This window comes from Neovison vison, chromosome 12 (assembly GCF_020171115.1).
Source record: "Neovison vison isolate M4711 chromosome 12, ASM_NN_V1, whole genome shotgun sequence".
Classification (NCBI taxonomy): Eukaryota; Metazoa; Chordata; class Mammalia; order Carnivora; family Mustelidae; genus Neogale; species Neogale vison.
In genome coordinates, this window is record NC_058102.1 from 46,986,908 (window position 1) to 47,012,852 (window position 25,945).

Here is a 25,945-nt window from a genome sequence, read left to right on the forward strand (position 1 = left end):
TGTGGCTCCATTCAAACTGTTCCCTTTGGGAAACTTCCACACTCATGGAGCGGAGGGCAGGTCTGGAGAAGGTCCACTGTGGAAAGGACCAATCCATGAGTGCTTCATGACACAGCACAGCATGAACTGAACACAAAGAATTGCAGGAAAAGGAGAGACAGAGAGAGACATCTCTCTGGGCTGCCAGTAAGAAACGGAATTGACTCTTTTCCCATAATTTGAGTTCATTGTCTTATCTTTCTATATGGTTATTTTTTTTTTTTTTATATCTCGTGATAGTTTTTGAGTGCTTTCTGTGCCACGCGGGGCTCACTGCTGGACAATGACCGTGAACAGTGCTGATGAGGCCCCTGACCCACTGAGCCCACATAAGCGTGGGACTGGGGTGGGGGAATGGGCACAGGGGAGAGGCGGCAAACAGCAGATTTTTAAGGGAGATGACTTGGGAACACCCTCAAGTCTAAGAAAGAAAAAAAAACAACATGCATGACAGAGACTTGACAGGACAAGATAGTACTTTTGACAGAGAAAGCATTTCAGCTGAGCCCTGCAGGTGAGGGGAGCCATGTGAGAACGCATCCCAGGCGCCCAACAGAAGATCTCAGTGTGTTTGGGGAAGGGAATGAAAATGAGCAACAGATCCAGATCGGCCTAGAGCCTGAGTAGAATTGCCTCCGTGTTACCACTTCCAGGGCCATCTGCCCTCTGCACATCTTCCCTTCTCTGCTCATTAATGTTTAAACTTCCTCCATCGAGAGACAAGAGTCTTCACTCTCTGGAGAAGAACGAGACTTACATACCCACGGGACAGGTGCCAGCATGACTAATTTACACAGTGGTAGACGTGACAGTTAGCACTCTTCTCCCAAGTGAGGCTCAACTGATATAGTTTGGGTAGGAAAGAGTTGAGGGAACGGAGAGCCTACAAGAGGGTGGAAGGGAAGCAGAGACACTCAGAGGGTGTGGGGGAGGGGCCTGGAAGAGATGGGCCAGCTTGGAAGGGGTTGGGACCTTCTGTGAACACTTTCAGGCCTTTCACAGGTTAATTTATAAACTGTGTGACCAGTTTTAATAAATAATTTCTGAAGATCTCATTTTAGATGTTTATCAGACTACATGTGGCAAGTATACAGAAGTCACCACCTGCGGTGTTTTTGGTTTTTTTTTTTTAAGATTTTTTTTTTCCAATTTATTTATTTTCAGAAAAACATTATTCATTATTTTTTTCACCACACCCAGTGCTCCATGCAAGCTGTGCCTTCTATAATACCCACCACCTGGTACCCCAACCTCCCAGCCCCCCGCCACTTCAAACCCCTCAGATTGTTTTTCAGAGTCCATAGTCTCTCATGGTTCACCTCCCCTTCCAATTTTTTTAAGATTTTTATTATTTATCTGAGAGAGAGAGAGAGCGCACAAGCTGGGGGAAGGGCAGAGAGAGAAGCAGACTCCCCACTGAGCAGGAAGTCCAATGTGGGCCTCGATCCCAGGACCCTGGGATCCTGAGCTGAGAGAAAGGCAGACGCTTAACCACCCACTGAGCCACCCGTGCACCCCTGTGGTGGTTCTTTTTCTCTTCATTTGTACCACAGCTCTAGACCACATGCCCCTAAACCTACGCCCTGAAATACAGGCCAGATCTGACTCCACAATTGGGACTACTCACCTATATGCCCAACATCACTCATATCCTCACCTGTAGGCCAAATGCCTTTGTTTCTAACTCTCGTCCTTAGTAAAGGCTTTCACTGTGTTTAAGTCCCAGCTTCTGTGAGTAACCTCAGAGGATCCAACCGAAACACGACAGACAGTCTCTGGTTCAGCTGGAGTCCCGCCTCTGGGGACTTTGACTTTTATGAGCTGATTCTCTACAACCCCAATGGCACGAAGAAGGAGAACTGGAGAGACAAGGACCTGACCGAATGGCGTTTCCATGGCCTTGTTCCTGGAAGGAAGTACACACTGTGTGTGATAACTCACAGCGGGGACCTCAGCAACAAGCTCACAGGGGAGAGCAGAACAGGTAAAAAACCCAGTTGCCAAAGGCTAGTATTGGTGGGACACATTTGAGTTACAGTTTTTGTAAGAAAAAGGGAAATCAGTAATGGTGTGCCATGTGCTAGCTCCTGAACTTGGAAAGGCACTATGATAAAGGAAACAGACCTTATCCGCAAACATACCACAGAAGATCTAGGAATATGATCTAGGTCCTTAGCTTAGCTCTGCCACTTACCCATGTGAAGCTAGGAGTGTCCTGAGCATCTCTAAGTCTCAGTTTTCTTATCTGTAAAATAGGGATAATCATATATATCATCATTGTGTTGCCATGGGCAGTGCTTTCTAAATATTTTATTTCCTGGGCATATGCAGACAATGTTAGTCTGAATGCCACCCTGGGGTCAATGAACAAGGCTTTCTGGATATTAACTGTCAGTGGACTGTAGCCCTCACACCTCAGAAATCTAATGGAACCAGTAGACACTTGTAACCCATGAGGGCCCACTCCTGTTCCACAGTACTCCAGTAAGGAAACTCTGGTTATGAAAATTGAAGAAAATGTGCATTAAACATTTGAGGAGAGTACCTAATGCATAGTAAACACTACAGATAGAAGCTTCTGTTTAGGTTTTCATAGTACCGCTTCTTACAAAGTACTTTGACGTATGTCTGACATTACTCAGCTGTCTTATCTGCATGTGTTATGGCATGGACGTGTTTATGTGATTTTTTTTCATGTTCTCCTACGTGCAGCCCCAACTCCTCCCAGTCTTATGTCATTTGCTGATGTTACAAACACATCCTTGGCCATCACCTGGAAGGGGCCACCAGACTGGACAGACTACGATGACTTTGAGCTGCAGTGGTCCCCCAGAGACGCAATCACGGTCTTCAACCCCTATAGCAACAGGAAATCAGAAGGACGCATCATATATGGTCTTCGTCCAGGGAGATCCTATCAATTTAGTGTCAAGACTGTCAGTGGCGACTCCTGGAAAACTTATAGCAGACCGATATTTGGATCCGTGAGGACAAGTACGACATGTTTCCTACTCTTGGTTCACCCTCAGAGGGAGGGGGAAGTAGGTATTGTGACATCTTATTCCAGTGAGGCGTGGTTTAAATCCACATTTTACTTGGGATTGGTTAGATGTGAATTCAAGCAACCGTCAACATAGACGTGTTCATTCCTTCCACATTAACAACAGTGGACAATAAAGAAATGATCTTTCCCTCACGGAGCTTGTGGTTCAGTGGGAGTTGTGAGGAAAGAAGTACTTGGCTCTCTAGAAACTCATGGTAGGGACATCTAACCCAGTACAAGAGAGCTTCCTGGAAGAAGCAGTCTCCAAACCAAAACCTAAGCAAAGAGTAAGATTCACCAGGTAGATATGGGGAAAGAAGTGGAGAATATTCTAGGTAGAGAATAAAATATTTCAAGATCAGGCGGGACAGAGGAGCTGCAAGTAGTTGACCAGAGCATAAGAAGTAAGGATTAGGAGGGTCGGGTGATAAAATGTCTTGAGAACCACGGTAGTGACTTGAACTTTATCCTTGATCAGCTGGAGTCACTGAGGGATTTTCAGCCAAGATATCATAATCAGATTTACACTATAAGAAGTCACTCTGGGCACAGTGTGGAATATAGACCGTAAGGGGCAAACTAGAAACACGGGGCTCCATTAGGACACGTGGCAATAAATCCTAAAGATAAAAATGCTTCAACAATGAAATACTTACCAGTTTCTTCCCAAAGGCATTTTGGAATAGATAAAGCAAACCTTGAAGAAACAAAAGTTTTCAGCATAGGAACCTTAATACAAATATTTATTTTTCAGTAATACCAATATGTGTAGTTTCTAAGATCAGGTCAGAGAGTTAGTGGTTATTGATGAAATAGATCATTGAAAATTAGGAATTTAAGTAGGTAGCTGTTTCACCTATTCAGCAAACATTAATGTTGTAGTAATTATAATTTGCACTCCACATCGTATCCAGAGAGCAATTTGAAATTGAATAGCTGAGTCTCAAGAAAAATAGACAAGAAAGAACTAAGAATTTTCATTTACTGCAAGCTCAAGATGGGTTTTTGGTGGCTTACTGTGGGTACATGTGGCTTACATGTGACACGTGTGCTCAATTTAAGAACTCAGTAGAGGCGGGGTTCAGCAGATGGCTTCTGGAGTACTATATTCTGTCCTGGGTGCTGAAATTTAAGAGCAGCCTTTACCAAATGGGGCAGGCCTACAAGGAAAGCAACTGGCAAGAAGAGGGACTCAGTGTTGTGTTTGATAAGGAATGACTGATGGAGCTTTGAAGATTGCATTAGATAGGATTGGATTTGGTTGTGGGTAACAGAAAGCCCAAGGTAACAGAGTTAAACAACAGAGAACTTTATAATTCTCACATAGAATCCTTACACAATTCTGGGTCTCTCACATCTACTCCAGCCATGATGAACAACTTGCAATTCCTGATCTTCTACCTTCCCACCCCTCCCAGCCCCACCCTGGGTGCCTGGATTCATACTTTTCTCTGCCTGAAATGCCCCTTTCCCAATATCTTGGTGAGGTACCATCTCTGCCGGAAAGCCTTTGCTAACTCCTGTCCACCATTAACTCCAGAAAGTTGTCTAGCGCTCCATCCAGCACCTTCTCTGTCCATTTCTTCTGGTTCATTCTCCTTTCTACCCTGTTTTTTGGCTGTTTCAGACTCTTCTCCCCTTCTAGAGTTTAGGGCTGATGCCTAATTCACTTCCATACTGTTCACAGTATGGAAGGCCCCTTGCCCATAGCAGGTACCTATTTCTTAGTGAACAGGGCTGTGACGGGAGGTCTTAGAAGACATGTGGACTTGAGAGGCAGAAAGGAGAGGGGAGAAAGAACAGAGGAAAGAGGCTGAAGCAAATTTCCATATTATTCTTTGAGTAAATTATCAGAATTATGAATCGGGCATGGTGTTTCTAAAGACTTTCCTAAGGCCAAACAGAGAAGGTATCTTTGGGTTCCAGCTGTGGTTTGGTTTGAAGGAGTTCAAAAGATTAACAAGCAGTTAATGTTTGAAAAGACATAAGTACTGCTTGCCTCAAAGGCCAATTCCCTTATCCTGAAAAAAATCTCCAGGTTTTTTTTTTTTTTTTCTCAAAATCATTGTTACCTAAACTGTTATGACTTAGCTAAATATTTTAGACCTTGATATGAAACACAAATTCATCCAGTGGCACAAAGATGCCGAGTGTTTCAAAGTCACGATTGTTGAGGACGAAGATTCCTGTGACTAAGGAGAAGGTGTTGGGAGAAGGGGGGTTTTATGCCAAATCAGAGCAACAGATGATGATCTATTCTGCAAGCGGAAGTGGGGAGCTAGTGCCCCCAGCTGTGCAACCCACAGGCCCTGTGCTCAGAGGGACCCCATACTCTGTTTAATTTTCTGTTGTCACCATCTTGAAATCTTAATATTTTGAACACAGAGTATTGCATTTTTCACTTGGCACTGGATCCTGAAAATTATGTAACCATAAACCTAACAAAGTTTATGAAAAAACATACATTTTATTCTTTTTAAAGATTTTATTTATTTATCTCAGAGAGAGCACAAGGAGGGGAAGCAGCAGAGGGAGAGGGAGAAGCAGGATCCCCACTGAGCAGGGAGCCCAACTCAAACACAGGACCCTGAGATCATCATCGGGGCTGAAGGCAGACGCTTAGTCGACTGAGCCACCCAGGCACCCCCAAACATACCTTTGAGTTTGGGGAGGAAAGGCAAGTGGAGAAAAGAGAAAAGGATGAAGTTTGTAGCAGGGATAGTAAAGACCCAACAATGAAATGGAAGGGGTTTTCCCTATTTGGTCAAATATAGCTGTCTTTAGCCTTATTTTTTATTTTTTAATCTATCCCTATAATATGCAGTACTCTGTGAACTCCCGAGTTTGATGTCCCCGGTTAGTGCTATCTGATCATTGTTACTATATTTTCTGCTGTGGCCAATGAAACAATGGGCAGCTTTTAAAACTAAGTATTTATCAAGACTTTTGACTCCTGGAATGAGATAGAGTGGTATAGACCTAGATTTTCAAGTTCTTTTCAAGAGCCTGAAGCCTCCTTAGAAATTCCTAGGAACAGGGGACAAGGAAAAGGAAGCCTCAGGGAAGTCACCCCAGCAGAGCATCCCTGACCCCCACCAAGGCACACTTAAAACACAGGACCAGAGCCCGTCTGATTTAACATATAGGGGAACGGAGACCTTTTCTTTTTGAAATGGCTTAGTTGCAAAAATTCAAATTTAAAGCCTGTGTATCGAAATCATACAATTTAGCTTCATCGGATGGAATGAGAGATGGGGAGGTCTTGTCGCTGGTCAGGGAGGCCTAGAGTTTGGTTGGTATCCTATGCGGTCAGGTCGGCGAGGTGCTTATCTGTCGTACTCTATCTCTTACTCCTTGTAGAGTCACGTACAACAACCCCTGAGATCATGATCGCTCTTCACTGAGTCCCTACTGGGTCGGGCACTGTCTCAGGCCGGAGAAACTGACTGACCATGAGCACAGGGGCTGGAAGAGCATGGTGTATACAGGGAACCACGAGCAGTTACTGAACTGGAGGATGGCTTGTGAGCAGGGAAGGCAGAGACTGGAAGTGGGGGGGACAGAGCCAGGGCCTAGAAGGTAACAAGGAAACAATGCCATGTCTTAATTTTCTCATAAGAGCTGGCTTTTATTGAGCAATTACTATACCAATGCCATGTCTTTGTTTTTGTCTTTTCTCATAAGAGCTGGATTTTACTGAGCAATTACTATACTAGACACAGATTTTTAGGTGGCTGTGCCTGGTTCAACTCTATGACCCATCACAGTCCCCACAGGAAGTAGGTTCTCTTAATTTTCCCGTTTTACAAATGTGGCACAGACACGGCAAGTAACTTGCTCAAGAAGCCACATCTGGTAAACAGAATCTGAATTCAGGCAGGCCAAGCTGCCCTTCTAACCTGCTGGCTACTCAGCCCCAACTTCCACCTGACTTCTGCCCCTTAAATTTAGTATGGACGCTATATTTAGTGTGTATTTGTGTTTCCGATCACACTGGCACCAGGTGATTTTTTAAAAGGACAGCGTTTTAATTTTTAGTGGCTCTCAGAGTGGTCTGGGAAGCAGAAATTCCTTGGGAGATCCTTAAGAATTTTTTTCTTTCTTTTTTTTTTTTTAAAGATTTTATTTATTTATTTGACAGAGAGAGAGAGATCACAAGGAGGCAGAGAAACAGGCAGAGAGAGAGGGTGAAGCAGGCTCCCTGCTGAGAAGAGAGCCTGATGTGGGGCTCGATCCCAGGACCCTGAGACCACGACCTGAGCTGAAGGCAGAGGCTTTAACCCACTGAGCCACCCAGGCACCCCAAGAATTGTTTTCTTTCTTGAAAAGCAATCCAAGTAAATCTTGAGACTTACGTAGATCTCACAGCACACTGGGCCCAAAGGAGGTGAAGGAAGAAGAAAAAAAAAAAAAAAGTCTTCCTGAGTTGTGACATGTCTGTCCCTCTCCGCCCTGTAGAGCCAGACAAGATTCAAAACCTGCACTGCCGGCCTCAGAACTCCACGGCTATCGCCTGCTCTTGGATCCCTCCTGACTCTGACTTTGACGGGTATAGCATTGAATGTCGGAAAATGGACACTCAGGAAGTTGAGTTTTCCAGAAAGCTGGAGAAAGAGAAATCTCTCCTCAACATCATGATGCTTGTGCCCCACAAGAGGTACCTGGTGTCCATCAAGGTGCAGTCGGCCGGCATGACCAGCGAAGTGGTGGAAGACAGCACCATCACGATGATAGACCGTAAGTGTTTCTGGAGGTGATGCACGCAGCGAGCCCCAGGTTCGACCGGGCACGCAGCTCACCTTCCCAGGAGCCAGACCCGGGGTCCCTTGCAAGAGAGAATGGGAGAGCCTCTAGGCTATGGAGACATTTTTCCTGTGTAGGTGAAGCATCCCAGCAGGAAATGATTTAAACAGTCTTCAAGTACTTTGGTGTTTCAAGACAACACTTGGCCTGACAGAGCTAGAAGTATCACAGAGCTTTTAGGCAATTTGGTGGTACGGCGTCAGGAAATCCTCCCCTCTCATTATGTTTAATGTGCCTCTGGCAAATCACTTCCTCTGCTTCCCTCCAGGAGAGGAGAAGGAGGTTTTTCTTGATTGTAAATTTTAAACACACACACACACACCCACACACACACACACACACCCATGAAGGGGAGTGGAGACCCTCGCGTCACTGATTGTCATATATAGGGACAAGCGGAGTCCTGACTCCCCTGGGTTCCCCCTTTATCCTTTTCAGGGCCCCCTCCTCCACCTCCACACATTCGGGTGAATAAAAAGGATGTGCTGATTAGCAAATCTTCCATCAACTTCACTTTCAACTGCAGCTGGTTCAGCGACACCAACGGAGCGGTGAAGTACTTCACGGTGGTCGTGAGGGAGGCGGATGGTAAGTGATCACCGACTCGGCTTCGTCAAAGGTCACCTGGATGCCGGGCGATGTCCCCCAAAACTTGCTCAAACGCTCTTTCAGCAGCAACGCCTGCGACTCACCGGATTTAACTACGAAATGGGTGAACGGTAATAGTAGCAACCGCAGCCATAGCATAAATAGCCTCATGTAGGGATGTCGGGGCTCGTGGGAAGAGCCCTGGCTCCGCGGTGACCTCCCGAGCCTTCTCCACGGCTCACTCCGTGCGGATGGTTCCTTCTTGGCTCTGCTGTCGAGCAGCCCCGTGTACTTCGCCGTCTTCCCCGCCCCGATCTCCAACAGCCCAAGGAAGCACAGACTCCAAACCACCCCCCGATTCACAGAAAACACTCAAGAGCTAAAAAGAGGGAAAAGATGATCCTGAAAGGCAGTCTTCCTTTCTCTACTGAATTTTCAACAGTGAATTTCATTTTCTCATCAACGAAATTATTCGTTGTATCAGGCCAGGCAGATACTAGGTAAGAGTTGTAACAACGTTGTGTACGACCTCAAGTACGATTTCTTGGAGCTTCTTATGTTGGCGTTTGTGAAACCGCCTAGAGGAGTGTCGTGTTTGCCACCGAGGCCTTGTGCCCGATTCCTCGAAAATCCAGTGTAAGATGGATTTTCGGAAGTTAAGGTTCTGGGGTGAGGTGTATGGTTTTGGAGTTTTGCCAGAGGCAGAATGGTCGAGCTTCTGGAGCGAAACGTCCGGGGAAGGTACGGGGTGGGGGGTGGGGCGTGTTAGGCTCGCAGCGGAGGTCTAGGTGGGCATATTTGGGAGTTCTCGGAGGGGCCGTGCCCTCTGCACGCAGGAGGCAGTCTGGGGACGGTACTCCTAGAGCGTGGACGCCAGTGGATCGGTACGGCTGGGCCTCGCGCGGAAGTGTCTTAGCTGGGGCAGGGCCCGGAAGGGCCCGTTTCCCACCTGGATGAGGATGGTTCCGATGGGGTCGTAGTTCTCAGTCCCCTGTGCCATGGCTAGGGCCGGGGAGTACCACCTCTCCGAGGAGCGGAGTGTCTGCGGCAGCATTGTCTATTTGACGTGCCTTAGATTTTCCAAAATTGTTTAAGGTGTTACACACCCCTGGTTCTTTTAACCTCTTTGTGGGCTGTGAGAAGCTTTAAACCCGACCAGCGCTGGAGCGGGTCCTAGGCTAGATAGGATTTTAGTTTCACGGGATAGCTAAGGGTCCGTGTGCTTTGACGTTCTATTTAATTGTACTGAAGTTGGTTATGCAAAATTAATTAAATGATATCAAGGGTCAGGGGTGCATCCCAGATGTCCCTACATCTCACAAATAGGTATATTTACTTATATCTACAAATAAGGATTTAAGAGAGAAACCTGCGAACTATGCAGAGATTGTTAGATTTGATGAGGATGCAGTGGAGATAATGGTTTCCTACATGAATGTAAGGCAGTGACCAAAAGGAAGCCACACCCCAGCAGGCAGCCTTGTGGGTTTCAGTTATTGATGTTCCGTGGAGATGGGCTGTGCTCCCCTGGCGATCTAAGATAAACAGTCCGTCTCCTATAAATGTAAATCATAGCATATATGTTCATCCCAAAGGCAACATTCCATTTCATTTACTGTCAACAAGGTAATATTTCCAAGACCCACTCATTTTGAACAAATTTTATTAAACAAGAGTCCAGAATGTGATGACCCCCCCGCAAAACCACTTCTCGAAGTGCATGGCTAATGGTGTCCTATCTCCGTAATATTTATCTTCCTAATTATGCCTTCCTCCAGCCAACATCAAAACGAGTTTATGGTGCCAAAACACACAGCAAGCTGGGCGGACGGGGCGAGTTCTGGGAAGCGTGCTGCAGGAGGGGCCAAATTCGAGCCAGAATTAAACTGTACTCAAGATAACAGAGAGCTGTGCACTGAGCTGTGATCGGACAGGGTGTGGCACAGGGAGCGTGCCTGTGGGTGACTGCTCTGGCCTTGAACTTGATTTTTCTTATCTCTTCCCTATTTCCTAGGTCATGAGGATTTCCTTATTAGCTCAGCTACAATGGTCATTGGCAAGGCAGAGAGCTTATTGAGTGGGTTGACTCTCCCAGCGGGGAGTGGCCAACTTTCGGGAGGTCTGAAATACGTCTACCATCTGATGCAATGAGTTAACTACCCAAGCCCACATGTTTTATTTCCTAGAAATATGATGGTGTGTGTCTGTGTCTATATATATAAATCCACGTGCGTGTGTATTAAATGTTGTATATACACACTCGTTTTAATTTTTACTTTAGAAGAAGTGGATTAAAATTAATTTCATTAGGAGACTTTCACAGCATCCTTCAAGATCAAAGTGTCTGCCCTTTGGAGCTGACCGGAGATGGTGGGAGAGGGGAGGCAGACTTAGAAGCCTAGGGAGAGATCCCTCAGGTCACGAGGAAGCCAGCGGCTCACCGTGGGTTTTCTCCCCGCAGGCAGTGATGAGTTGAAGCCAGAACAGCAGCACCCTCTGCCCTCCTACCTAGAATACAGACACAATGCCTCCATTCGGATGTATCAGACCGATTACTTTGCCAGCAAGTGTGCGGAAAGTCCCGACAGCAACTCCAAGAGTTTTAACATTAAGCTGGGAGCAGAGATGGAGAGCCTGGGTGGAAAATGCGATCCCAACCAGCAAAAGTTCTGCGACGGGCCACTGAAGCCACGCACTGCCTACAGGTTAGACATATTACCTTCATTTTGCAAGAAGGGACAAGATGCGGGAGAGGGGGCTCAGCTGTCTGGGCATCTGATGCATCCGAGCTCCGGCAGATTACTAACCAGCATTACCACAGTGCTGTGCATGTTCCTGGGTAGTTTATAAAGTCTGAGTTCCTGCCTCCATTCATGGGTGATGTGTAAAGAAGGCCGTTGGCATTGTGCAAAAGCTCCAATCCATTATACGAAGATCATTCTTTCTCCTCACACTTCTTTAGCACAAATCAAACAATTGATTTACTATGTTAATACTGTAAAAGTGTCCAAACAGAAAGATTGAGTTTAGGGAGACCCAAGAAAGATGAAGTTTCATCTTCTACTTTTAGTGAGAGCTGACATTACACTTACTTATTTATCTTCTAAGGCACAAAAAGATGAAAGCGCTCTTTGGTCCAGGCAGAACTCTCAAAGGAAAGGGCCCTGCATGTATGGGCGTACCATTTCCTCCTGCCAGGCAGACAGAAGAGAAGGAGCAGCTGTTTGGTTTGGCCCCAGAGAGCATTACTGCAGCCAAAAGGCTCTTCCAGTCATTGGAATTGGCAGTGCCGTTGGCCTGCACTGTGCTCCCCGAAAGCAAGTATAAGCAGAGGTACACAGCATCCCCAACCAGAGTCCTCAAGAAAAAGAGACTCTTGGTAGCCATCTTGGATATAAGCTATAAGCATCCAAGATCAGTGCTTCTCTCTTGGGTGTTGGCAGAGCTGACATCTGGTTGGCATGGCGGTCCATCAGGTTTGCTATGGCCAGTGTCTACTCCGGTCAGTGCCCAGGGCTTGTTGACTCTAACGTATTTTGAATATCAGCCCTGAATCTCAGTAGAGACTTTCCTACAGGCTCCAAATGGAGACGTGATATGATATCACACGTGAGAGTATTCTTAGCCCGTCCCTGGAATCAACATGGGCAGGCTGAGAGTTTTCCTAAACCAGAGGACTCATCTTGGGCAAGAACTCGAGATATACCTCTGCCCTGGGCTCACCACAGAAATGCTGTTGCCACCCCAGCCAAGGTCGGCATCTCCAGAGTAAACACACGCAAACTTATTAATGATGTTCACTTCAAGAAGAGAGCATATGAGCCTCCCTGAAGGAGGGGAGAGCTCAGACAGAGCAAAGGAGAAATATGAGAGAGATCGGAATGAAGGAATCTCTCAGTTTCTGTAAGAATCAAGAGATGCCTCAGCTCCTTGGTCACACTGGCTCAAGGAAATTTGAGCAGAAGTCTCCCAAGGGCTCTATTCAGTTTGTGAGTTGGCCAATGGAGGCTGATTTCTGTTTGTGTGCTCTGAAAGAGAAGGAGAGAAGATGACTCATTGTTCCATTTAAGAGAAGGATCATGAGAAGCTATAGGTGGCCCTGCGCCCTTCGCTCCTCAGCACACTCCTTCCCATCCCTAACAGCTGCCCAGGCCTGAGTGACCTCACATGGAGCCCGGGTGCTGCCACTTAGCCGTGTGACCTCGGAAATGGCATTCCAATTCCCAAGCCCTCTCTTCTCTCATCTGTGAGACAACACAGGGTCTTCTAGATTCAAGTCTTCCAGTGGTCCCCATTCACTTCCAAGAGTAAGTGAAGATTCCAGAGCAGGGCCCAGAAAGCGCCCTTCCCCCCACCCCACCCATCTGCCTCCTGCCTGCCCCTCTTGCTTTGCCTCCCGCCATCTGCCGAAAGTACACCCTGCGTTTTGCTAGCCCTCACTTGGAGTTCCTTTAAATATGACAGGCCTCTCTTAGACCTCTGAGCCCCCACATGTTCTTTTCACTCTGTTTGGCATGCCCTCCACTCCTTTGACTGGCTGGTACATCCCCTCCTACAGTTCAGAAGCCAGCCCAGCCCTCATCAGGCCCCACATTTACCACCACCCCCCCACCAGCAACCCATCAGCCCATTAGCCCGCACCGGGCAGGTGGCCCGCGCTCCAGTTCGCGGCAGCACTCAGACCCTCCATCCCTCCAGTCCACCACTCAACAGCATCTTATAGCTCTTTGTTTAGTCACCAGCACTCTTCACCAGACTACGAGAGCTCACAGTCTATTAGAGGAGACAAAACAATGTGGCAAGTACCTGGCCCCCAAGAGATGCTCATTCAGTGTTTGTGAACAAATAAGGGAACGAGCTAAGATGCACTATGAACAGTTACACATTCTTATTACACCTTAATCAACTCATGCCATCCTCATTTGCTTTCTAGAACACAACTTTCCAGTATTTCTCCACATTTGGTTCAGTCCCGTGAAAAGCATGCTGGGCAAATAATGCTTGATAGCCTTTCAAAGTCGAGGGAACTACAGGCTAAGCGGTCTCCTGTGTGGCTGCCGACCCCTAACTTAGTGCAGCCAGAATTCTGCCTATCTCAAGATGGTGACCACCACAGTGACCCTCAATGCTGTCAGGAATCTTTTTTTCTGAAGAGAATAGGTAGACAGGCGAGAACATGGGGCGGGAGTGGGGAAGGATGGGTAGGGGGAAGCAGGGGGAGGGGAATAGGATTGAAAAGAAATGGGAAATGCTGGGTTTAGCTGCATTGCAAATTTATTATGTCAACGAATGTAATGTCTTCCCATTTGTTACTGGGTTCCTATTACGTGGGTGCATAATTAACGTCATTCCATATGGGAAGAGAAAGGGCAGATCATAATGGGTGGGAGGCAGTTTAGAGGTTAGCAAAGAAAGTGCTGATCTGGTTTTGTTTCTATTCTAGATAGAATAGCAATGTGACCCCGAGCGGGTAGTCAGCTTCTCTTGAGCTCATTTTCCCCAAGTGAAGGAAATTGAACCACATGATCTCTGACTTTGTGCTATAGGTTTCTGATTCTGAACCCATATAAAGTTGAAATCATTACTGTCATACATCTGTTTATTAAAGTAATCACACACACACACACACACACTGAGAAGGTATCTGTAAAATATAGGCAGAAATGTTGAAGGACACGAGGGTAAACAAATGCCATTAAGGTTCAAAAGGCTTCTTGAAGGAGGTAACATTTTAGCTGAGCGCTAAAAAGTAAGGAAGGATTTGAAAATATGGAGAGAGAGACAAAAGGAGATTCCAGGTGGAGGGAAGAATGGGAGTCCAAGTGCAGAGGAGGAAGACACAGACTGTTCAGAGAAGAGCAAGTAGTCTAGTCTCAGATTGTGGGGAGAGCAGGAAAGGAGGTAGCAGGGAAGACAAGCCCAAGAAGATAGGGGGATCTGGAAGATCTGGTACAGGATCGGGAGGGGGGCTAAATGCTGAGATAGGGAAGTGGTGGTGGTGTCCCTTTTTGGAAAGGGGTTAAGAGCAGAGTTCCTATTAATCCCATTAAGTTTAAGGAACTCTGCTAGATCATTATCTCCTTTCTGGAGATACTAAGTCATTATCTTCTCTACTTGGTCCTTATCTCCTTTCTGGGTTCCTAAAGGTCATTATTCATCTGGATCCACTTGGTGTTTTGGGTTTTGCACCTAGAATTTCAGAGCAGAACATGGCAAGGTTGTTACATCCAAGGCTTTTAATTTACAAATGAAGAAACAGAGGCATAAAAAACTTTAGGGCCATTCATCTACTCAGGAACAGAGTGCTAGCTAGACCTCAGACCCTCTGCTTCCTAGCGTGGGACCTTTTTCCCATCCCTCCCACAGAAGTCAGAGCTGTTAAACTAAAACTAAGCCGAGAGGAAATAAGAGAAAGAAATCTGGATAAAGATTCAGAAAATACAGAGTTTGGTTTTCTTGCACCAGCTTTTTCTCTGATCTTGAGCAAGACACGGAATCTCTCCAAGCTTCAGGTTCCAAATCTCTGAAGTTATATCCTAAGCTCCCTTGTTACAGGGGAGATGTTGGAGATGTTCAAGTGGGACCATCTTCGTGAAAGTCCTTCCACACTTACAAATCATTACACCAATATAAGAAACGCTTTCCAGCAAAGAGACTCGTTTCAGTTTCCAAAAGTACAATGCATTAGCAGCCCACACCAACTCCTCACCTTCCCACTGAACATAAGCTGACTGCTGCTTCTTACCCTTCAGGGACAGCTCACGATACTTCCACCAACAGCCTGGTATTCCTGGAAGTACAACTTCTGACTGGAAAGTAACTTTTAGAGATGGAAATTATAGATGTGGCTGATCAATATCGTCCTGCTCATTTTATAAGACGGCAGTTGGACGTGGGCGTGAGTTGGAAGGAAGGGTTCGCCCCAGCCTGATACAATTTTGGCATTCTTACGGGTCATGCCCAGAAACTTCTGGGTTGAACAAGTCTAGATTTTTTTTTTTAAAGGAAAAAGTGACTTCTGTTCACTTTCATAGGATTTAAATTAACACTGGGGAAGTTTCCCCATATAAATCAAGCCTGATAGTCTCAGCAAACCTATGTTTGAAAAGAGAAAGAACTCAAGAGCTGGCCTGAGCCTGTCTTTTTTTTTTTTTTTCTTCTCTGAGGCAGTCTTTTACTTAGTGCAGGAATGCTCTCCTACAGCTTCTGTGAGCCCTGCTTCTCCCTCAGCCTCCGCTTAAATACCCTCAGTGACTGGGAGCTCACTACCTAATGCCGCAGCTTATTCTTTAGATGTTACAAAATGATTTTGTGTTCCCAAACTACACCTCTCTGTGACCTTTCAGCCTATTGGGCTTCACTCTACCTTCAAGAAGAAAAATAATGAGGTCTGTTTCCTCTTCTGCATGGAAATTCCTTAAATCTGAAGTCAGACCTCATGTTCCATTAAATCTTTTCTGTCATCATCCTGTTTAATGATCTCAAATCAAAATGATTTCAAATTTGAGATCAAATGATCTCAACCCTTCCTAAGATATGTCCCCAGAAACCGAGGGCAGGGCCCTGGACTGGCCTGACTCACCCAGCAAATATGAGATCAAGGCTCTCAGACAGGGAAAATAGACTTTTCATCCAGACTGAGGTTACACGTTTATCTTTTCGCAGCTGCATCTTGCTGGCATTTCGAATTTTGGGCCAGCTAATCTCCAGGCACCATCCCCTACGGACATGTGGACGGCCTCCTCAGCTGCTCTCTGGTCCAGGTGACTGGAAGAGCTCCAAATGTCCACTGGAGAGTTCTAAATCAACGTCTCACTGTCACTCTAAACCCAGCACAGGCCAAGCAGAGCTGTTCCTTTGCCCCCGGAGCGCCCAATCTCCATCAGTGATGCCATTATTCTCTCAAGTGGCTTGAGCTCAAATTTTATGCCCATCCTGAATTCCTCCCTTCTCCTCTTCAGGATGGGCCCCATCTAGTCTGTCCTGTCAATACTTGCCACTATGGTTCCCTCTGCTGGAACACGGACATGGCTGCCTCCCTCACTTTCCTCTGATTTCTTATTCAGGAGCCCGCCGCTGACCATGCTGAATGGGGCAGTTCCCCACGCCCATGCCCATTGCTATCCATTTCTCTTACTCTGCTCTTTTCTTTTTCTGCTACATATTACCATCTGGCCTATTAAAGTTGTGTAAATGTTATCTGACTTCTAATTCCAGAGAATGTAGCCTCTGGGATGGTAGGGACTTTGCTGTGTCCCTTGCAGTATCCTCTGATCCTAGAACAGGGACCAGCACATAGTAGGTGCTCAGTAAACATTGGATGAACAAATGAATAAATGTATGAATGAACCTGGATAGATCTGATTCCATAATTCTTGTCCTGCCTAGCACACATATGGACCAGGTGCCCACCCTATGGCTCCTGGAACATCTTCTGGTCAGCTTTACTGTGGTCGGCCACTTGCACTTAAATAAATCGGTTTTCCTTTCAGAATCAGCATTCGGGCTTTTACGCAGCTGTTTGATGAGGACCTGAAGGAGTTCACAAAGCCGCTCTATTCCGACACATTTTTCTCTTTGCCTATCACCACTGAGTCAGGTAAGGCTAGCCTCCCCATCTACCTGCCTAGTCTCCAACTGCCATGTCACTTACAAGGGCCTCCAGTGGAGATCTGGTGACATGGCTGATGGCAAGGGGAACATGCATTTTTCACTTGGAATTTAATCTTTGTGGGATCATGGATGACATGGAGTCAAGAAATAGCTCCTACTTCTAAAGGAGAATGGGCTAAGCGGCCATTAATCTTGAAAAGAAGATAGAAGTATCAGATTTTTTTTTAATTAAAAATGAAGTTTTTAAACATAATAGGTGAAAAACATTCAAATTGGGAGCTTGCACAGGCCAAAATGTAAATACAAAAGGCTTTCAGTCATAGGTGGGAATGTATGAATCCACAAACATAGAAATGCATGGAAAAGAAAGACTAGAAGAAGAAACACCGAAGTATTCACAATGAAGGTGGCCTGGCCAGCTCAGCCGATGGAGCGTAGGACTCTCGATCTCAGGGTCCTGAGCTCAACCCACGCTGGGTGTAGAGCCTACTGGAAAAAGGGATTAACAATGATTGTCTCCAAGTAGTGGGATTATAGGTGATACTTTTTTTTTTTTTTTTGCATATTACACGTAGCTTTTACACCATAAAAAAATATTAACTTAAAAGCCTTTACATACTGGGTGGCTCAGTGGGTTAAGCCGCTGCCTTCGGCTCAGGTCATGATCTCAGGGTCCTGGGATCGAGTCCCGCATCGGGCTCTCTGCTCAGCAGGGAGCCTGCTTCCTCCTCTCTCTCTGCCTGCCTCTCTGCCTACTTGTGATCTCTCTCTGTCAAATAAATAAATAAAATCTTTAAAAAAAAAAAAAAGCCTTTACATAAATTTACAAAAGAAACTTCTCTAGCCTGAGGAATAGCAGTAGCTAATATTTACTACATGAAATAGTTTATCCAGTGAAGACATGAAATACTTGATCCGATCTTCACTCTAACCTTCTGAGGTAGAAACTATCACCATCCCCTGCTTGAAAGGGGAAGACCCGGGACACCAGTTTAAGTAACCTCTACTTGCCCAAGAGCATAGAGCTGAATTCTGGCATTTTCTGCTGGAACTCTTAACCTCTGTACAGCATTGCCTCAGAATACTCCCCTCACACTGAGAATAGCGTCATGTGTCAGCGCATCGTTCCTTGACCGGCATCGGTCCCAGCCTTTCCCAAGAGCCAGGGTTCTACAATGCTTGGTCTCAGGAAGTTCTTCTTCATAGCTAAAACAGTCTCTCATGCTGCATGACAAAAGATGACTCAGCCTTACAAACACTCCCATCTATTTATGCCAAATATAGAGATAATCTCTCACTTTTCAAACCAAAAAGAGATCAGAACACAGTTAAGAGGATTTAGATGTGTTGGCTTATAATTTAATGTTAAGCAGGGGCATTGTAAACACAATTCTGTCCTATTTTGAAAACAACAAAAATTGCGTGCCATTCAGCAAAGGCAGGTAGTAAACATATACCCAAAAAAGAATATTAACCATGTTAAAAGAAAAATGATCGTGGTGATTTAATGAGGCTTGAAAAGCAACACTGAATAAACAAATCCAAGGGCTTAAAGTGCAAGTTCAACAATGGGCTACTCCATAGACCTAAATGTAAGAACTAAACAATACAACTTTTAAAAGAAAACGTAGGAGGGAAACTCTGTGACCTTGGATTAGGAAATGATTTTCTTGATATGACAGCAATAGCACATGCAACAGAAGGGGAGAAAAGCCAGATAAATGGGACTTGATCAAAATTTGTGCTTCAAAGGAGACCTTGGGAGAACTGCTTACAAATTAATATCTGATAAGGGTTGTTGTGTGTCCCCCATATGTAAAGAACTGTTACTTTACAGCTCAATAATGCAAAGTCAAGTAACAAAGGATTTGAGTAGACATTTCACTGGAGAAGATACACACATGGCCAATAAGCACATGACAAGATGCTGAACATCATTAGTCATTAGGGGAAATGAAGATGGAACCCACAGTACTACACCACTTCACACCCCCTTGAATAGCTGTGAGCGAAAGACAATAACCAGTGTTAGCGAGGATAGGGAGACATTGGAACCCTCCTACATTGCTTGTGAGAATGTAAAATGGTTTAGTTGCTTGGGAAAACATTTCTGCAGTTCCTCAAAATGTTAAACCTAGAGTTACCATCTATCTAAATCAGCAACTCCACTCCTAATTTTATACCGAAGAGAAATGAAAACATGTGCCCACACAGAAACTTCCACACGGACGTTCTTAGCCGCATTGTTCATAATAACCCCAAATGGAGATAACCCAAATGTCCATCGGTGGATGAATGGACAAACAGTATGTGATCTATTCCATACAAGGAGCTATTTATTATTCGCCTATAAAAAAGAATTGAAATACTGAGACATGCTACAACATGGATGAACTTTTTAAACATTACACTGAGTGAAAGAAGCCAGAGACAAAAGACCGCGTATTTCTGATTCAATTTATACAAAAGGTCCAGAATAGGCAAATCTATGAAGACAAAGTAGATTCATGGTTGCCAGGGGCTGGGAAAGAATGGAGAAGGACAGCTAAGAGGTACGGGGTTTCTTTTGAGGGGTGGTGAAAATATTACAAAATTGAATGTGGTTGTGTTTGTAGAACTCTGTATCAAAAATCACCAAATTATACAATTTAAATGGGTGAATCGAATGGTATGTGAATTATATTTCAATAAAGCTGTTTTAAAAATAAGCTACTCTTACTTATTTACAAACTCCAAGAGGTAGTGTCATACTAGATAATAAAATGAAATTTCCTTAAAACAGCTCTCCGTCACTCATTGGACTTGCCCAAGTCCCTGATGCTATTATATGTGTTTCATTCCAATGAAATACCATTTTGATTTTGGTGGCGAGATCTGCTGGCCTTTGTCTCAAGCACCCTAAACCTTACCTACAAGCCCCAGTGAGCATAAAATCCCTTTATAGGCAGAACGCTAATAACTTCAAACGTGTAAGGACGGACCTGTGGGTACAGCGTCCCCTCTTCCTAGCTGCGTGCCCCTACCAGCAGATAGTAAAGACCTCAGCGTGGGCGTCATTCAGATTTTTCTGTAATAACGCTCCTAGGGAGATAAGGTTTCAGCAGTTCTCTTCCTGGTTCTTGAGCCCTGATTTTCCTGCCTGGGTTTGCTATTTCCTTCTGGTTTTTTGTAGAGCCTTTATTTGGAGTTATTGAAGGTGTGAGTGCTGGTCTGTTCTTAATTGGCATGCTGGTGGCCGTGGTTGCCTTATTCATCTGCAGACAGAAAGCCAGGTAAGTACAAAGATTCCTTTACCGATTGGGCTCCCAACTTCGAAGGTGCAGTTGAAAATGCCCTTGCCTGAAAATTAAGAAGGGAAGGCAATTTCATTTCTCCAGGTTAAATCACCTTCGTTTCTCAAGAGAAACAAGTCAGACCCTCCACCCATGACTGGCTTTTTTCAGCCTCGCTCCATTTCCCATTGATGAATTTTGCCCTCACCAAATGACTGAAGGGGGCCATCTGTAGCTTCATTTGAATGTGAAACAACTCCTTTTGCTCAAGAAGACGGAGATGTCTGTGAATTGTGCACCCCAGTGCTTTTCTGAAAAATGCTGAGAAGTATGGTTGACATCACCATCTCATGGTCATGTTTGCCATGCTAATTTAAGAAGGGACCGAAAAGAACCAAATAGCATGTGGCCCCCAAAGCCACGCCCCCTCTTCTGAGGGAATTTATTTGGCACATTGTCCTCCCTCTCACAGTCATGTCTTGCATCTAAGGTTTACCGGGGGTTTTTTTTAAGGAAAGTTTTATTGAGAGTGTGGGAAGTGATTATGACCTGTAGCCAAAAACCAGAAGACAAATCTCCAGCTATTGCAGAGATCCGTTTCTGAGTGGGAAAGATCTATTTCTTCTTTATGTTCTTCCTCCCCTCAAAGAGACGTTGGCTGAGTGTAAATCTACATGAATACTGAAAAATCCATATTTGCACAGACATGCACAGCCTCGCCATAAATGGAAAAATTTGTTTAAGTCAGGTTTCGTAATCAGAATATAAATCCTCTCCCTTATGTCGCAGCCATGGTCGAGAAAGGCCCTCTGCCCGCCTGAGCATTCGCCGGGATCGACCATTATCTGTCCACTTGAACCTGGGCCAGAAAGGGTGAGCACAACGTTTTCCTTCACCTAAATGTATTGAAAGATAAGCTGATTGTCTTATGTGAGATTTGCTAACGAGATCTTTCTTCTTTTGGCGTCCTTCACAGTAACCGGAAAACATCTTGGTAAGAGCGAGAACTCATTACTGTATTATCTGCTTTTGAAATACAGCTTGGGCTGGGTATGGCAGTGTCCCTTTTCATCAGTAATTTTTTTTCTATTATATTTTTAACTATAGCCCAATAAAAGTAAATCAGTTTGAAGGGCACTTCATGAAGCTGCAGGCTGATTCCAACTACCTTCTGTCCAAGGAGTACGAGGTACGACTCAGACTCAGGGATGCCTTAGCTGTTCTAGTCTCTAGCAGAACTTCCCTCCCAACCTCTCCTGTGGAGGCACAGGCTGATCGGGCTGAGGAGTTCAGATGACGTGTAGGACCTCAGCTGAGTGCTCTTTTATGTCTGAATCCGTTCCCTATGGGATATACCACCTCATCTCAGAGGCCAGTCTGCTCTCCAGAATAGCAAAGCCAGGAAAGTACTACTTGGATAAGATGTTAAGAAAGAATGAAAAAACCTTGAATGTAAACCTAATTCTGTCAGTTATTTAACCTGACATTTGGCTTGACTGGGAGACAAGGTGGTTTGGTGACAAGTGTCCATGCTTTGGACTGGACTCCCAGCTTTGCTACCTGTGTGACCTGGGGCAGTGAGTTATCCGGTCTGAGCCTCATCTGTAAAATGGAGGGGAGGATACCTTCTCTGAGGCTGTTGGGGTGATCAGAGCAAATGCACGTCCAGTATGAAGCATTCCGTGAACAGTCGCTACTGTGACATATTCTTAGATTGTTATGTATCTCAAGGACTGTATGATTGCCTTATTTGATTTCATATTCTCCATTTACAAACTTCTTTTGGACCTAATAGGACTTGAAAGACGTGGGTCGAAACCAACCATGTGACATTGCACTCTTGCCGGAAAACAGAGGGAAAAATCGATACAACAATATATTGCCCTGTGAGTTTTGTGTTGAAATTTGTAATACTGTCTTCCTCCAGCCATTTCTTCTCTTTCCCAGAAATAAAATGGGGCTAACGAAAGGTGATATAGCTGGACATGGAAGAGCTGAGGCTCTGAATGCCTTTTAAAAGGAATGTTATCGCTCTTCCCTCCCGTGGGGTAATAACGAGCTTGAATTCTGCTTAGGAGACGCCTCTCATGCTGTTGACAGTTCGTCACGTGGTCTAACTTCTCCTCAGAGGCTTAGGGGCTGTCACAGGGTTAATAGCCAAGGCCAATGTGCATTTCTTTATAAAGTCCCCAGTTAGGGATTATTGTATATTCTTACTCTCCTGACCTGATCAGTGAAGCAGTGGAAGAAAGTTGTTCTAGATTGTTCTTTCAGGCTACAAAAGGGAGCTGGCCACGCCATTGGGCAAATGGTATAGCACTATGAAGGAAAGCACAGAGGGGGCCTCAAAGAGCCCCCTTCTTTGTTCGCCCCGTGTGACCTGGGCAAGCCCATTATCCTATCCGAACCTCATCTGCAAAATGGAGAGGAGACTACCTCCCTGTGGGGCGTTTTGGGGGTCAGCGCTAATGGACGTCAAATACCAAGCATTCCATCCACAATAGGAAAATCCTCCCAGGACCCAGTGACAAATGTCTCTCAATCAACTTCCTTCCAGATGATGCCTCTCGAGTGAAGCTGTCCAATGTCGATGATGACCCATGCTCAGACTACATCAACGCCAGCTACATCCCTGTAAGTTGAACCATTAACCCACAGCCTGGGGTAAAGCTTTGACAGGTGGCGAGCCTAAAGACACCTTTCGTCCCACGTGCTCCCACTGTTTCAGGTCTGGAAGCATACTGATTTTAGAAAACCATGTCTGATTGCCATAAAACCCGGGATGTGCAATTCCATCCCCGCCAGGGCCCATTTTCACAATGGCTGTAGTGAGACAGGATTGAGCCCAGGAGGCACAGGGAAAGGTGGTTTTTTCTCTCTGCAGCCCATAGCTAAGATTAGAGCTCCCTAAGGAAGCTCCGTTGCTCACGCTGCCTAGCAAGCGGAACTGATTCGATGTTATTTGGAATTTTGAAAACCAAAGACACAACTCAAAGGCGGTGTCAAACCTTTGGGCTCAGATTCTGGGCTTGATCCTGCCAGCTTCCTACAGCATGCTATAGTGGAGAAGGCTTTAAGGCCAGAGAGCTCCAGCTTTGAATGCCCTCCCTGTCCCTTGCTGACTCTGTGACCTTGGGCAAGTTTTGTCACCACCTGGGGCCTCTATTTTCTTATCCAAAAAATGGGGATGGTATTTACCTCAAATAGTCATTCATTCACTCAGTAAACGTTATCTAGTTAAGTAATAACTAAACCGTCAGAGATGCCTCAGCAGGGGCGGGGCATCAGGAAAGGACGAGGTGACGCCACGGGAAACAGGCTGGAGAGATGTCTTCTCCAGCACTAACACACATCTGCACCACGTGGGATCTTGTTCAAATGCAGATTCTGATTCAGCGGGGCTGGGGAAGACCAGGATTCTGCCTTTCTCACAAGCTCCCAGGTCATTGCGGTGCTGCTGGTCTGAGGACCTCCCTCCAAGAAGCAAGAGGGTAGGGCTGCTCGGGGAGTTTCTGGGAGGAGACCCCCCCCAGCGTCCAGCAGGGCGGAGAATAAAGGAAGGCTCAGCAGAGCAGGCAATGTGCTAAGATGTGGAGGATAAAGACGGACGGCCTGGCCAGAGGAGATGCAAAGTTTGGGTGGGCGGGCGTGGGGGTGGCAGAGGTGACACAATGCAGGGGCCCTGAGGAGAGGCAAGGAGAGAAGAAACTTCAGCTCAGAGCTGCAAGTCATTCTGTCTTGCCGGGGTGCAGAATAAGTGGGCGAATATAGCCTACTCCTAGAGTTGTGGTTCCGATTGAGTAAGATCTGTGAAAGTCCTGACCCACGGCATGTTACGGGTAGATGCTCGATAACCCGAGGTTTCCCTTCCCTGAAGTTTCCCTTGCACCACGTCTCTTACCATTTCACTCTAATGTCCATTATCCAAAATGACGAAAGCTCTTCTGCGTTGAATAGGGGAAGAGCCTGAGGAAGTCAGTCCCTCAGAGTGTACACACACACACACACACACACCCAGCAAGAGTGAAGCATTCTCTAGATTATTGCCGAGTCCCCTATTGCCGTTTAGAATAGACCCAGCCTAATAAGTGGGAAGTTGGTTCTTCACAATAGTGCCGTGTTCCGGCCTTTGTCCTTCCCGCTCCCAAGCCTTGACACTTGGGTTAGTATCTTTTTCTCCAGTCGCAGATCTGGCAAAGACCTATATATCATCTAATCTGCAGAGATAACCCTCTGTTTATAGTTCTGACGAGGCCCATTGTTTCTGGCTCTCCATCTTGTAAATTCATCACAGGGCAACAACTTCAGAAGAGAGTACATTGCTACTCAGGGACCTCTTCCTGGCACCAAGGATGACTTCTGGAAGATGGCGTGGGAACAGAATGTTCACAACATTGTCATGGTGACCCAGTGTGTGGAGAAGGGCCGAGTGAGTAAACTGTCTTCCTGCCTTCCGAAGCTTTCCTGGTGCCGCCACCAGGGTGGAATCCTGCCCCACCATCCGAAGCTAAACCCCACAGAGGCCAAGGAGGGTCATGTGGGAATGTCGCTCGTGAATTAAGCCACTTGGTTATGAGAGGCTTACATGGGGGATGCCCACTTCTGATTCGGGGTCTGAAGTTTCAGTCAGAGGTGTTTCTGGGTCTGAAGTTTCAGTCAGACTGGTATCAAAAGTGCTCATGATTGGGGAAGACTAAGTGGCCCTTGTCTGTTCCATCCTTTGGTGTATGGCTTGCCAGAGGCACTGGTCCTGCCCGGACTTGTAGGAAAGAAGCCAACTCTAGGCTGTGTCTGTAGACCTGGACAAATCAAGCAAACCTTATGTACTGCACTCACAAACCTATACCTTGTCTGGTTATTTGGAGGATTAAAAAAGCGATGACATTTTATAAATGGCATTTTATAAATGCCCAGTATCTGTGTTCATAATTCTCTCTCCTGGCTTCCTACATGTAAGTTCGAGCCCAGCTAAATGTTCTGACATTTCAGAGATCCCGTGGCATGTGGCCCTCGGTCCAGGTTAGGACAGTGATATTAAATATAAACCAAGGGGCCAGGAAGACTTGGCCTTCCTCTGCCCAGCTAGGCCTCTCTTCAGAAAGAACCACTGGAACATACGGGTTAGGAGAGGAGGGACTAAGATGCTGAGGAATCAACAAAAAGCTCAGGCGTTGGAACTCCATGCCCCAGAGAGGGAGGTGAGGCCAGCGGTTGGGGCTCGGCTCTCCCTCGCAGCAGCCGGCTGGCTGCAGCACGGACCCTGAGCACACTGAAGCAGAGCCGGGGGCCGATGCTCTAGCGGTGACCCCAGATTCCAGGTCGGGAAGACGTTTCGAGGAGGAAACGTCCAGGTTCATAGCGGAGTCATGTGTCCGGACTCACGTCTTTCTCCCTATGCCGTCCTGTAGGTGAAGTGTGACCATTACTGGCCAGCAGACCAGGATTCCCTCTACTACGGGGACCTCATCCTGCAGATGCTCTCGGAGTCGGTGCTACCTGAGTGGACCATCCGGGAATTTAGGATATGCAGCGTATGTTCGTCTGTTTGAGGTCGCTAAACGCCCCAGCTCGGGGGGCAGCAGGACAC

General features: G+C 45.9%; 1 protein-coding gene across 2 annotated transcripts in view; it reads left to right on the forward strand.

Moving 5' to 3' along the window:
* The window catches only part of PTPRB (protein tyrosine phosphatase receptor type B), a 112,336-nt gene that overhangs the window by 73,781 nt on the left and 12,610 nt on the right, over positions 1-25,945 (forward strand). For both annotated transcript variants that reach the window (XM_044228653.1, XM_044228654.1), the window contains 14 exons: positions 1,760-2,023; positions 2,752-3,033; positions 7,541-7,819; positions 8,324-8,473; positions 10,935-11,178; positions 16,966-17,072; positions 20,259-20,358; positions 21,148-21,231; positions 21,335-21,352; positions 21,466-21,547; positions 22,154-22,244; positions 22,916-22,992; positions 24,653-24,787; positions 25,767-25,889. In XM_044228653.1, the coding sequence (XP_044084588.1) occupies positions 1,760-2,023; positions 2,752-3,033; positions 7,541-7,819; positions 8,324-8,473; positions 10,935-11,178; positions 16,966-17,072; positions 20,259-20,358; positions 21,148-21,231; positions 21,335-21,352; positions 21,466-21,547; positions 22,154-22,244; positions 22,916-22,992; positions 24,653-24,787; positions 25,767-25,889 (2,036 nt within the window). The remainder of the gene's footprint in view (positions 1-1,759; positions 2,024-2,751; positions 3,034-7,540; positions 7,820-8,323; positions 8,474-10,934; positions 11,179-16,965; positions 17,073-20,258; positions 20,359-21,147; positions 21,232-21,334; positions 21,353-21,465; positions 21,548-22,153; positions 22,245-22,915; positions 22,993-24,652; positions 24,788-25,766; positions 25,890-25,945) is intronic.